The sequence below is a fragment of the Phacochoerus africanus genome, chromosome 5 (genome assembly GCF_016906955.1).
Source record: "Phacochoerus africanus isolate WHEZ1 chromosome 5, ROS_Pafr_v1, whole genome shotgun sequence".
Lineage (NCBI taxonomy): Eukaryota > Metazoa > Chordata > Mammalia > Artiodactyla > Suidae > Phacochoerus > Phacochoerus africanus.
In genome coordinates, this window is record NC_062548.1 from 43865733 (window position 1) to 43878221 (window position 12489).

The 12489-nt window shown below is 49.7% G+C and overlaps 1 protein-coding gene across 18 annotated transcripts in view; it reads right to left on the reverse strand.

The window, feature by feature from the left end:
* Positions 1–12481, reverse strand: part of ZNF75A (zinc finger protein 75a) — a 66126-nt gene extending 53645 nt beyond the window's left edge. For 5 of the 18 annotated variants that reach the window (XR_007134963.1, XR_007134962.1, XR_007134965.1 and 2 more), the window contains exons 1-6: positions 12229–12481; positions 9650–10168; positions 8312–8507; positions 6778–6869; positions 6369–6495; positions 4678–4769 (exon numbers count right to left, since the gene is read on the reverse strand). Coding sequence is in view for 5 of the 18 variants with exons in the window: in XM_047780715.1 (XP_047636671.1) it covers positions 4678–4769; positions 6369–6495; positions 6778–6869; positions 8312–8507; positions 9650–10060 (918 nt within the window). In the remaining 13 variants the exon portion in view is untranslated. The other 13 variants (XM_047780714.1, XR_007134970.1, XR_007134972.1 and 10 more) reach the window with 13 other exon arrangements.
* Between the last annotated feature and the right edge of the window lie 8 nt (positions 12482–12489).

A 12489-nucleotide genomic window follows, 5' to 3' on the forward strand; every position in this document is an offset into this window, starting at 1 on the left:
TACCTCCAGGGCATAGAGAGAACGGAGACTTAAGAGTGGTTCAGGAACCAACCCAGAAACACGGATGCTTTACAAGCTAGAAAGAGATACAACACAACGTCATCTGGCCTGGCTGTGCAGAGATCACACACAGGTCAGGCCTGCCTGACAAGCTAAGTGACAGCCACAGCCCCGCTGGCAACGGGGTCTTCACAAGCCTCCGTTATCTCTTCAAGCCTCAATGTCCCTATCTGTAAAGGGAAGACAGCATTTGACCCCATTCCCGATTATACCTGAAGCTCTCACAGGGACACATCTGAGTCACTGTCGCAGAGAAGAGGGTGTTACAAGACAACCCACAGCCTCCAGGGGTTTTCGGCAGTCTATCGAATGGGTCAGCCAGGGCTGCTGGTACATGCTACGCTGGAGAACACACGGACAGGACGACCTTGCCTGCTTCATGGTGTAGAGTGTACGTCAACCAAGGCGGATGTGGCTTCGCCCGTCCTTGCCCGCTACTCAGCATCACTTCCCCAACCTCTCCTTTTGGGAACCTGGATTCCCACGGCACCACCCCCAGGGACCCACAGGATCCTGGTGCAGCAAACACTACAGGTCTCAGAACTCTGCCCATGGCCGTAATAACAAACAAAAGCCAAGTTAAAAATGCAAACAGACAAAAACCTGAGAAGCTGATTTTGAATTCCCATTAATTTCCATTGAGGTCTCAGAAAAGTGCTCACTTTTATCCTATTGACACTGATACATAAGCAGTCTAGTCTTTCACTGCAGAAAATTCTTCCTTTACGTGGCTAATGATTCCAACCTGCGTCCATAAGAATCTCCTTCTTAGAGGTGTTCTTTTTCCACCCACCACCAGAGGCAGAAAAGAGTGAATGTTTCAACTGGCAGACTCCCTGTAGAAGTAAATATGATTTCGTCACAGTAGAAAGTGTTAGCATTCAAGAGCTGAATTTGCTAAAAAGGTGAAGAACTCAAATCAGGTCCAAATTTGTGAACCGCGTCCAATGATGAAAGTAAGAAAACCCAACTTGGTTCTTTGAAAATTTTTCATTAGAATTCATTTCTGTGTCGTGAGATTAACGAAATTATTTAACTTGGAAGACAATACTATGCAATTACGCATGTACATTATTGCTTTTTGTTTGGGAAGACCACGATACAAATGCTTCTATCATACATGTTTGAGCGAGGCTGGGGAGACCAATACAAACCAACAATCTTTAACCTCTGTGACCAGAGAAGACCAATTCATGGCCACATCTACCTCTGGAAGCTGAATTTGTGACTCGGTCAAATATAATTCCTAAACAGCCTTTTCGTTTACTCAGAATGTTCTTAGAACACTTCCCTTGCTACAGAATTCCCTGGAAGTTTTCAGTAAAAACACCAAGTAGTGCAACTACTAACGCATCTCTTGCAGCGCCAACCTGGATCCCTTCTGTGAAACTTGTTTGTATCACCAAAGTTTCCTGATGAAAAACTACAATGTTGAAAAATTCTTCACACTTTATAATTTTGTATTTTTCATAACTTTAGGGTCAAGCTCCACTTGGTGAATTTCTTCAGACTGAGGATCCTGAAAAAGCTTTCCTTTACTGGTGGAGTTTCTGATGTCTAAGAAGGCTTGAGCGCCTGCTGAAGTTTCTCCTGCACGTGCTACAGCTATGAGGCTGCTCACCTGTGTGGGTTCTCCAGTGTTTAACAAGGTGCGAATTCTGATTGAATTTCTTCCCACATTCATGACATGTAAAGGGCTTCTCTCCAGTGTGAGTTCTCTGGTGTGTGTGGAGATGTGAATTTTGACTGAAGCATTTCCCACACCACGAACATCTATATGGTTTTATTCCTTGGTGTGTTCTTAGGTGCTTATTAAGATCTGACCTCCATCTAAACCTCTTATCACACTGCAGACATTTGTACGGTTTCTCTTCGGTGTGAATTCTCTGGTGTTTAATAAGGTCAGAGCTAACTCTGAAGCTTTTCCCACATTCCTGGCATTTAAAAGCCTTCTCCCCTGCACGTTCCTTTTTGTGACGATCCATAAGTTTCAGCAGCTCTTGTTTCCAGGTTGAAAGTTTCTTTTTCTTCTTCACTGGAAAATCTCGGTTCCATTTCCCCATCCTGTGCATATCACCATGATTTTCTTTGCTCACTGTTTTCTGGGGAACTTTCAACTTGGCCTTTCTGGATGCTATCTCTACTGATGCTTGTATTTCTAAGTCAGAAAGACATATAGGCTGATGATTTTCAGTGTCCTTTTTGAGCTTTAGCCCTGCTGGAATAAACATAAGACACAGCTAACTATATAGCAGAGCAAGAAAGCCATGATGATGAAGAAAAAACTGGTAGAACACAAATTTATAAGAAAACAGATAAACAGAATGATAAACTTTAAGCCCTTGGAAAGGTTCCTGTCAAGATGCGTTTCCCTTCTTCCCCTTGGTGTACTTACCAGCAGGTAGCTCTTCAGAACTGTCCTTGAACTCCAGGGATCTTTGAACCCATGGCTCTTCACCTTGCTCTAGACAGGAGATCACTTTAGGTTTGGGGAACACAAACAATGCTGTGAAATAAAAAACTGAGGTCAAGGACTGGTAATTTAACAATGATCCACTAATTCCAGACTATTTCAGGAAGAGCAAAGGACACTTTAACAGGCTGGAATGCAAAACGCTTAAATGGATAGACTCTTATCTGGTATCAGGCTTATACTACTATGTTTTTGTGGGGACATGCAAAGAGACTGAGAAATACACCTAAGCTGGACAAATGAAAAGGATAGAGTATGGGAATCCAGTGCAACTTCCCCATCTCCTGCTACCAAGAATCCCCTCTATGCTACTAAGTGCAACCAAATCCCAGAGGCAGCAGAAAGTACACGCTGCTCCTACTAAGTCTCTAGGAGGACTCGTACTGGCCAAGACCAGATCTAGGGGGGCCAATGTGAAGGTGAGTGGGTTGGGCCTCACATGCGCAAGTGCATCCTGTTCTATTACAGCAATTTTGAGTTTGGCTTTCAGTGGAGCTCTCAGGCACCAGACACTGGACTAGGAGGGATTTCTACCACTCCCATAGCTCACTGGTTCACATTCGGGTGGAAGACACAGACCAGAATTGCTCTGTGGACTTTCTCTAAGTCATATTGCCAAGGATGGAAATAGTCACCACTCGGTCATTCAATAAATCTGTACTGAGAGGCTACTGGGTGCCCGGCTCTCTCGATGTGCTAGGGATACAGTGGTGAACAAGCCAAGTCCCCTGATCTCATGGAGCTTATCTTCTGGTGCAGAGTGAGAGAACCAAACATCAATCAACAACAAATAAAATGTCAGGAAGTGATCGATGGTTTGAAGACAACTAAAGCAGGGCCAGAGAGCATTTAAGATTCTCTTTGTGTGAGGCTATTTTAGATAAGGCTGTGTGAAAAGCCTCTTTGAGAAGTGATATTTGAGCGGGACCCTAATGTGAGGACTTGGCCATGTGGCAGAAATGTGTGAGGCATGGGGAGGGGGAAAGAAGACATGTGTGCATCGAGTTTATGAAACAGCAAGATGACCAGTGTGAATAAAGAGGACAGAGCAAGGGCACGAGGGGCAGGAGACACCTGCAGGGAGATGAGGAGGGGCCAGATCTCTGAGGGTCCTGGGAGCCTTGGGAAGGAATTTGGATTTTTACCTTGAACGTGATGAGAAGTCATCACAAGGTTTTAAAACAGGAAAATGTGATCTGATCAGACCTTTAAAAGACTCTGGCTGCCTTACAGAAAAAACGCTGTGGGAGGGCAAGAGTCATGGCAGCAAGTGCCACTTAGACAGTACTAAGGTGAACCTCAACAGAAATAACACTGGCTGAGAACAGGATGCTCTAAGGCCAAGACGCTGAGACATGTTCCGATTCAGGCTACTCAGTGAAGGTGGAGCCAGGAGTAATGTGTTAAACATAGTGGGGCTTTATGGCAAGATCAAGGCAAAGACTGACTCTCTGTTTCTTGCTCTGGGCAACAGGGTGAATGGAGATGCCTTTTACAGAGATGAGAAAGACGTAAGGGCAAATCGGGGGGAAAGAAGAGATCACGAATTCTATATAGGCTAAAGAACGTGCACATGGAAAAAGCTCCCTGGTGACCTGGATACACTTTTTCCTTGCCCACACCATCTGGCTGAGAACCAATCAGCTACTAGAACAGAGCCTGTCTCGCAGGGGTGTGTTCCCAGCATGTCAACAACATGACACATCACTTGACTCCCATGCAGAGGGAAGGGGAGGATCTTTACCTACAGAGATGACAGTCTCATAGTTTTCATGCATTACATCATTGTAGAGGGCCTTCTGAGTGGGATCCAGTAGTTCCCACTCCTCCTGGGAAAAACACATGGCCACTTCTTCAAATGTCAACAAGCTCTAAAGAAGAGAACGGGCTTCAGCTCAATACTTGCCACTTCAAAAGCAGCCCAACCTTCTGAGCCATGAACTGCATGGTAAGCCAGTCACTAAAGAACTAATAGCATATGAGGTTTTTTTTTTTTAAAGTGAGAAGGCAGAAAGGAAGTAAGCAATGGTTCAGCAACTAGATGCCCAAAGTCCTGGACTTATGCCTCTGAGCGCCTGCTGGAACGTGTGGGTCATGGGGCAGCAGGGAAAGGCAGCCCCAAAGAGCTGCAAAGCACAGCTCACCTGGGCCTCGGGCAAGACGAGCTCAGGTGCCACTGTCCAGTCTCTGCTGTTTGTCTGTTCAGGAAAGGCTAGGATCTGGTGAGCAGGCACTGCTGTGGGTGTAAGAGCCAAAGGAAATATCTCTCCCTTCTGTCTGTGAACATACTAGGCTCACTGCCAAAACAGAGAAGATCCTGATTGTTTCAGTAGAGATGGAATACCTCTACAAGTTTTACACGGTACCTAGAAATGGCTTTATCATTTTAAACAAGAATCAACCATCTACCAGCTTGTGAGGTTCCTTAGTTGATTCTCTTCAGTTTGTTTGTTTTTTGCTTTTTAGGGCCATAGGTGCAGCCTATAAATTCCCAGGCTTGGGGCTGAATCAAAGCTGCCGGCCCACACCACCGCCACAGTAATGTGGGATCCGAGCTGCATCTGCAGCCTACACCACAGCTCACAGCAACAGTGGATCCTTAACCCACTGAACGAGGCTAGGTATCAAACCTGCATCCTCATGGATACTAGTCGGGTTTGTCACCTCTGAGCCACAATGGGAACTACGACTCTCTTCAGTTTTAATGAATAAAGTCAATAAAAGGAAATATTTTTCTTTTCCTTTCATGATGTGAATCCTTCTGAATAGGAAAAAAAACTAGAGGTGTTAAAAAATGCAGTACTCAGAGTGCAGCGTGCCAGGCAGAGGAAATGCAAAGTCTGAAATGAGTTTGGTGAGTTCAGAAAATAGCAAGAGGATAAGTGTGGCTAAAGAGGACTGTGACAGGCAGAGGTGGCAGGAGATGGAGGCAGGGAGGTGAGGAGGGGCCAGAACTTGGAGGGTACTGGGTGCCTCAGTAAGGAGCCTGGATTTCTTTTAAATGTGTGAAAAGACACAGAAAGGTTTTGATGCAAAGAAATGTCCTGCTATCATCAGGTTTTTAAGAAAGTGGCTCTTGTATATGAAACGCACTGTAGAAGGGCAGGAGTGGTGACAGGGGGTGTCAGGCAGAAAGTACTGAGGTGGACCTTGTTAGAGATGCCACTGACGTACCACAATGCTGGCACAGGAAGCTGAGACTCAGTTAGACTCGGGCTACATGGTGAGGGTGGAGCCAAGAGGACCAGGGATGCATTAGTACTAGTGGGGTATGACGAGAAGGGTGTAGAGGGTGACCACAAGCACTCTGCCTAAAAGACTGCATGACTGGTGGATTCCACTGCGGAGATGCGACAGAGAAGGGAAGAGTAATGTGGAGGCCAAGAGGGAAGGAAGGACTGCGATTCAGGATAAGGAATGAGCATGTGCACTTGGAAAAGCTCCCTGGTGACCTGGATACACCTGTCTTTTTTTCTCTTAGGGCTGAACCTGTGGCATATGGCGGAGCTACAGTTGCAGGCCTGCGCCACAGCCACAGCAACACGGGCTCGAAACAGAGTCCGCAACCTATACCACTGCTCACGGCAATGCCCGATCCTTAACCCACTGAGCGAGGCCAGGGATCAAATCCAAATCTTCATGGATACTGGTCAGGTTCGTTACCACTGAGCCACAAAGGGAACTTCCATGGATGCACTTTTTCCTGCCCACACCTTTGGGCTGAGAACCAATCAGCTACTAGAACAGAGTCTGTCTCGCAGGGGTGTGTTCTCAGCATGTCAACAACATGACACATCACTCGACTCCCATGCAAAGGGAAGGGGAGGATCTTTACCTACAGAGATGACAGTCTCATAGTTTTCATGCATTACATCATTGTAGAGGGCCTTCTGAGTGGGATCCAGTAGCTCCCATTCCTCCTGGGAAAAATATATGGCTACTTCTTCAAATGTCAACAAGCTCTAAAGAAGAGAATGGGCTTCAGCTCAATATTTGCCACTACAGAGATAGCCCACCCCTCTGACTCAGGAGCTGAATGGTAGGCCAGGTACTGAAGAACTAAAAGCAGTTTCTTTTTCTTTTTGTTTAAAGTGAGAGGGCAGAAAGGAAGGAGGCAGGAGATTAGCAAACAGGTGCCCCAAGTCCTGGGGAACATCTAGGCCTCCACCTCTAAGGACCTGCTGGACGTGTAGGTCGGGGCAGCAGGGAAAGGCAGCCCCAAAGAGCTGCAAAGCACAGCTCACCTGGGCCTCGGGCAAGACGAGCTCAGGTGCCACTGTCCAGTCTCTGCTGTTTGTCTGTTCAGGAAAGGCTAGGATCTGGTGAGCAGGCACTGCTGTAGGTGAAAAAAGCCACAGAAAGTTTCTCTCACTTGTTTCTGAACACCCTAGGCTCATTTCTAAACTGCCGAAGAGCCTCTGATTCTCTTCAGTATTGATGAGACACCTTTACTAGTGTATGGTGTCCACAAACGGCCTTTTTCTAGTTAAAATGAACGAAGTACCTACCACCTTCTAAAACAGATTCCCTCGTTTTCATGAAAGAAATTAACAAAAGGAAAAACCCTTTTTATATCTTCCTCTCCGGACACAAATTGCTCACAGATAGGCAAAGCAAAAACATACTTGAAAATGGAGTTCCCGCTGTGGCCAATAGGATTGGTGGTATCTTGGGAACACTGGGACATAGGTTTGATCCCCGGCTTGGGACAGTGGGTTAAGGATCTGGTGTTGTCAAAGCTGTGGTTTGTCTCGACTGCAGCAAAGGTCTGATTGCTGGCCTGGAACTCCATGTGCCTTGGGCTGGCCAAAAAAAAAAAAGAACAACAAAAACTTGACAATTAAGTGCTCATGGACACCAGGGTACAGTAAGAAATGCAGTTGGGTTTTTTTTTTTTTAATTATTTTTTATTATTTTCCTGGTACATAACTGTTTGCACATTCTGCCACTCACAAGCCATTTCTTTTTCTTTTTTTTTTTTTTTTTTTTGGCTATTTCTTTGGGCCGCTTCTGTGGCATATGGAGGTTCCCAGGCTATGGGTCCAATCGGAGCTGTAGCCGCCGGCCTACGCCAGAGCCACAGCAACGTGGGATCCGAGCCGCGTCTGCAACCTACACCACAGCTCACGGCAACGCCGGATCGTTAACCCACTGAGCAAGGGCAGGGACTGAACCCGCAACCTCATGGTTCCTAGTCGGATTCGTTAACCACTGCGCCACGACGGGAACTCCCACAAGCCTTTTCTGATCTCAATTCTTTCCGTATTTTATGAGGATGAGGTGGGCTCGACCCTCTATTTTTCTGAAAAACTGACTCCTGGTGTCACTACCAGGTACTGTGGTTTGGAGATTTCTGTGCCTTAGGCCAACCCGCAGCTTCACCCACACCTGGACTCGTCTACTGCCACCTGGGAGGCAACCTAATAGCTAATGGGGCTGCGTTTGATTCCATATTAGCAGATCCATAAGGTAGGCCAAAAAATGCTCACAACAGGAGTTCCCACCGTGGCACAGTGGGTTAAGAATCCAACAACAGTGGCTCAGGTTGCTGCAGAGGTGCGGGTTCAATTCCCAGCCCAGAACAGTGGGTTAAAGGATCTGGTATAGCCGCAGCTATGGCTCAGGTTGCAGGTGCAGCTCAGATTCAATCCCTGGCCTGAACATCCATGTGCCACTGTTGCGGCCATAAAAAGGCAAACAAAAACTGCTCATGACATCCTGCTTTAACAAATTCCTGCCACAGACCCAGGAGAAGGAAAAGGACAGGACGCTGCTTACCGCTCTCACACACGGGCTCCGTCTCTGTGGGCCTGCTCCCGCTCAGCGGTTCCTGTAGGCCCTGCTGTACACCCCCAAATTCTTCCTCCGGGGACATTCCCACTGGCTGGGACTCTGCTGACTTCGGCCTGAAGCCCGAGGCCTCTGCTGTTTCTCCCAAGAGCACGGCCGCCTTTGCCAGCTCATGGACTGCAACCTAGAAATAAGCCCCACTCTCATCAGCCCCGGGCGTGGGGGACGGGGGCGAGAGGGAGGAAAAAGCACACAGTCCAGACCGTGGGAAGCGGAAGACACTCAAGGGAGTAACAAAAAGACACAGAGATCCCGGGCCGCCCGTTTCCCACAAAGACCTACCCGCAGCATCCGGCAAACTGGGCTAAGAGGAACCAAGCTGGGCCCACGCCAGCGCCCCCAGGCAGCACCCCCACCCCCTGCACACAGCCCACCTCAGACCACAGGCTGCCTTCACACACTTTCTCTCTCAACTCAGATCCTGGCCTTGTTTCCTGTTTTCTCAAAGGATGACACACATGCATTTGCGCCTTGTCCTGTCAACCAGCTTCTCCACGTGGCCAGGGAAGGGGCTCCCACAAAGTGGGGAGGAAGCGGAGGACAAGGGGGGATCAAACCTCCCCCACATGATGCTGACACAAAACCCGTCCCCCGCCCCGCACGGACATTCGCATTCGCAGCAGGCCTGAGGCCAGTGGGCGTGCTGCCACCTGCCCAAGGGCATGCCCTGCAACCCTCAGAGCAGAGCCTGGGAGCCACCACGGACGCAGGGCACAGGGGACGCCATCCCTCGGGGCCTTTCTCCTCTCAGCTGCTCTGCTGGGCTCCAGATCTTCCCATTTCCGAGTCTGTCTGCATTCCGCTTTCTCGCTTCCTCACCGGCTGGGTCTGGCCCTGGCCCTGGTGGTCGGTTTCTCCTTCTCTTTACCGTCCTCACTCTCCTTTGGTCTCTAAGGGGCCCTGCTTTCTCGGCTCTGCCCCCTTCTCGCCCCTCCTTGGTGCCTTTTGTCTGTTTCTGAGAACCCGAGGCCCACCTCCTCCTTGACCAAGTCAGGCCAGGGGCGTTACCCTCCACACACCCTCGCTGCCAAGAGAACAAAAGGCCACTTCTTCCCTAAGGCCTGGGGAGTCTCTGCCAGGATCTCTGAAACCTGGGGACTGACGGTGGCTGCGGGGCTGTGCTTTCAGCTCCTGCTGTAGCTGCTTTACCTGAAGGAACAACACAAAGGCCACCTAGCTCATCTTCCTTCTCAATTAACGGCCCCAGGCCCCACATACCCTCCTTCACCCCATCTCATGGTACACATCAGGAACCTTTCTTCTCACCCCATTCTGCCTTTGACTAGAGTCCCCCTGCAAGCGTTCCACCAGGACCACAGCCTCCTCGATGCTCTGTAGATGGTGCTTCTTTATCTGGGTCTGGGTGTCCCTGGGCAGAATGGTCAGAAACTGCTCTAGCACCAGCAGCTCCAAGATCTGCTCTTTTGAATGAATCTCTGGCCTCAGCCATTGGCGGCATAATTCCTGAAGCTGGACAACAGCCTCACGGGGTCCAGCTGCCTCATGATAGAGGAAACTCCGGAAGTGCTGGTGAGACTTCTCAGGACTAAGACTGGCTGGCTGTGGGGCATAGTTCTTACGCTGACTGGCGCTCGCTGTCACAGGTTCCTTGCCCTCCCACAGAGGCCTGGTTTGAGGGCTCAAGTGCTCCGCCACCTTCAGGTCTACAGTCATCATGCTTTTCTAGGAATGACTGTGCTCCTGAGTTGGATGCCGCAACAGCAGCACTACTGACAACGGAGAGCCGGTCGAGTCTGGGACAAAATCAGTTAAAGGGTCTTCTTCCTAAGTTATTAAGGGGAGAAAAAAGCACAGGTCAATAGGAAAGTCACATGAACTTTACTACTTGCTACTTATCTGAGAGAAAATTGAACTTTACAAATCAACTGCCAGGCCCTTGTTGCTCACCTTTTCTTTCCATTATCAACTGAATACAGAGCAGCTAACTGAAGACAAATGACAATAAATGACTTTGCTTAAAAAAAAAAAAAAAAATCAGAAGTGGTGGGTGGGTGAGAAAATTAGAAGCTACTGGCTTCAAGGAGCTTGGGGAATTAGCCAAAGATTTAATTAATCCAATTCGTGTTTGATCCTCTCCAACTCAAGGAAAGATCAGGAGAATAATCTGAGTTTCTCATAAATTTCAACATGTTGCCCTAGCCTTTTTGTGTTTAATATGAGGGAACAGCATCTATGACTCCTCAACCTCTTGAAAAGATGGAAGCCTTCACTTCCTGGAACATTTGAGGCACTCCTTTCCATTGCATGAATACCGGCAGGAGAGCTGAAACACTGCGAGCAGAGTAGAAGGAAAGTAATTGGGACAAATGGAAACTTACTCTTCTCAAAAGACATCTTCCAATTTGTTTGTTTGTTTGTTTGTTTTTGCCATATGCTCCCGCAGCATATGGAGGGTCCCAGGCTAGGAGTCTAATCAGAGCTATAGCCGCCGGCCTGTGCCAGAGCCACAGCACAGCTCACAGAAACGCCGGATCCTTAACCCACTGGGCGGGGCCAGAGATTGAACCCGCGACCTCATGGTTCCTAGTCAGACTCGTTAACCACTGTGCCACGATGGGAACTCCAACACCTCCCAATTAGGTAACTAGTTGCTTAGCTCCTCTTGGCCTTTCCTTACAAAACACATCAAGAGCACGGAACAGAAGGAGTTCCCTTTGTGGCTCAGAAGAAACAAACCTGACTAGTATACATCAAGACGCAGGTTCAACACCTGGCCTCGCTGAGTGCGTTAAGGATCGCATTGCAGTGAGCTGTGCTGTAGGTCACAGAGGAGGCTCAGATCCAGCATTGCTATGACAAAGGCCGGCAGCTGCAGCTCCTATTCCACCGCTAGCCTGGGAACTTCCATAAGTCAAAAGCAAAAAGCACTGGGCATAAAATTTATTTGTGTTTTACTTTTTCCAGGTTTTGTGATTTTATTATTTTTTTTGGGGGGGGGGGGGCCACACGCACACGTGCAGAAGTTCCCAGGCCAGGGATCCACCCCAGTGCCACAGCAGCCAACTAAGTAGCTGCAGTGACGATGCCAGATTCTTCGTATTCTTTTTTGGTGGTGATGGGGGTGGCCCGCGCCCACTGCCTGTGGAGGTTCCCCGGCCAGGGGTGGAACCCAGTTGGGACCTGCGCCACAAAACACCTTCCAGAGTAGGACAGATTCTCAACCTGCTAGGTCACCAGGGAACTCCTAATACCTGTATTTTAAATTTCTCTTTAACTGACCGAGGAAAAACTACGGCTGACCTTTGTTCACAAAATGTTCATCCAAACGTCATGGGGCAACAAGAAGAGAGCATATGAGTTGGTCGTGATTACCTTCCTTCTAAAGGTCCCTGAGACCTCTAAGCGAGGCGGAGAAGCCTCGTGAGCCGCACTTTTCCCGAGCTGTTCCGGCACAAACTGCACCGAAATTCTGTGCAGGATGCACGGTATTCACAAACGTCTGGCTCCTCGCTGCCCACCCGGCTCGGGAGGCGCGGGGACAATTCCCACGCTCCCGCACCAGCAGAAGCCCATCTCTCCGAGGCTGGACTGCCCAGTCCTCCCGCGGTACCGTCAGGCAGCAGAACAAACGCCGGCAGAGGCGGCAACGTGGTCCCTACCGCCCGGGCCGGGACCGCCACGGCGCGCCCGGGAGCACGGCGCCCGCGGGCGTGTCTGTGCGGGGTCCCACCGCGCGCGGCCCTGGGCGCCAAACGCGCCAAGGGAGGAAAGAGCCGCCTCCGGAGCCTGACGGCGGACTTCGCCCGACACGGCCCGGCCGCCCGCAAGCGCCCCCGGCGTCTGTCGCGGCCCCGGCGCCGAAGGGGAAGCCGCTTCTCGGTTACCTCGGACGGCCCGGCTTCGCGGAGGCCGCTCTCTCTTCTTCGGGCTCCGCCGCAAAACGCCGCCCTTCCGGCCACTGTCGTAAGGACAGCTCTCCGCCCGGCGCCCCTCAGAGGCCGCCCAGCTTAGTCCGAGGGCTCGGGGGCGCAGGTCCGGACACCACTCCGGCTCACCCGGCCCCTCCAACCAACCTGAGGTTGCTTCCCGCGTCGCGGTCTAAGACCCGCGCTTCGACCGGAAGCAGAAGCAGCGCACTTCCGGGG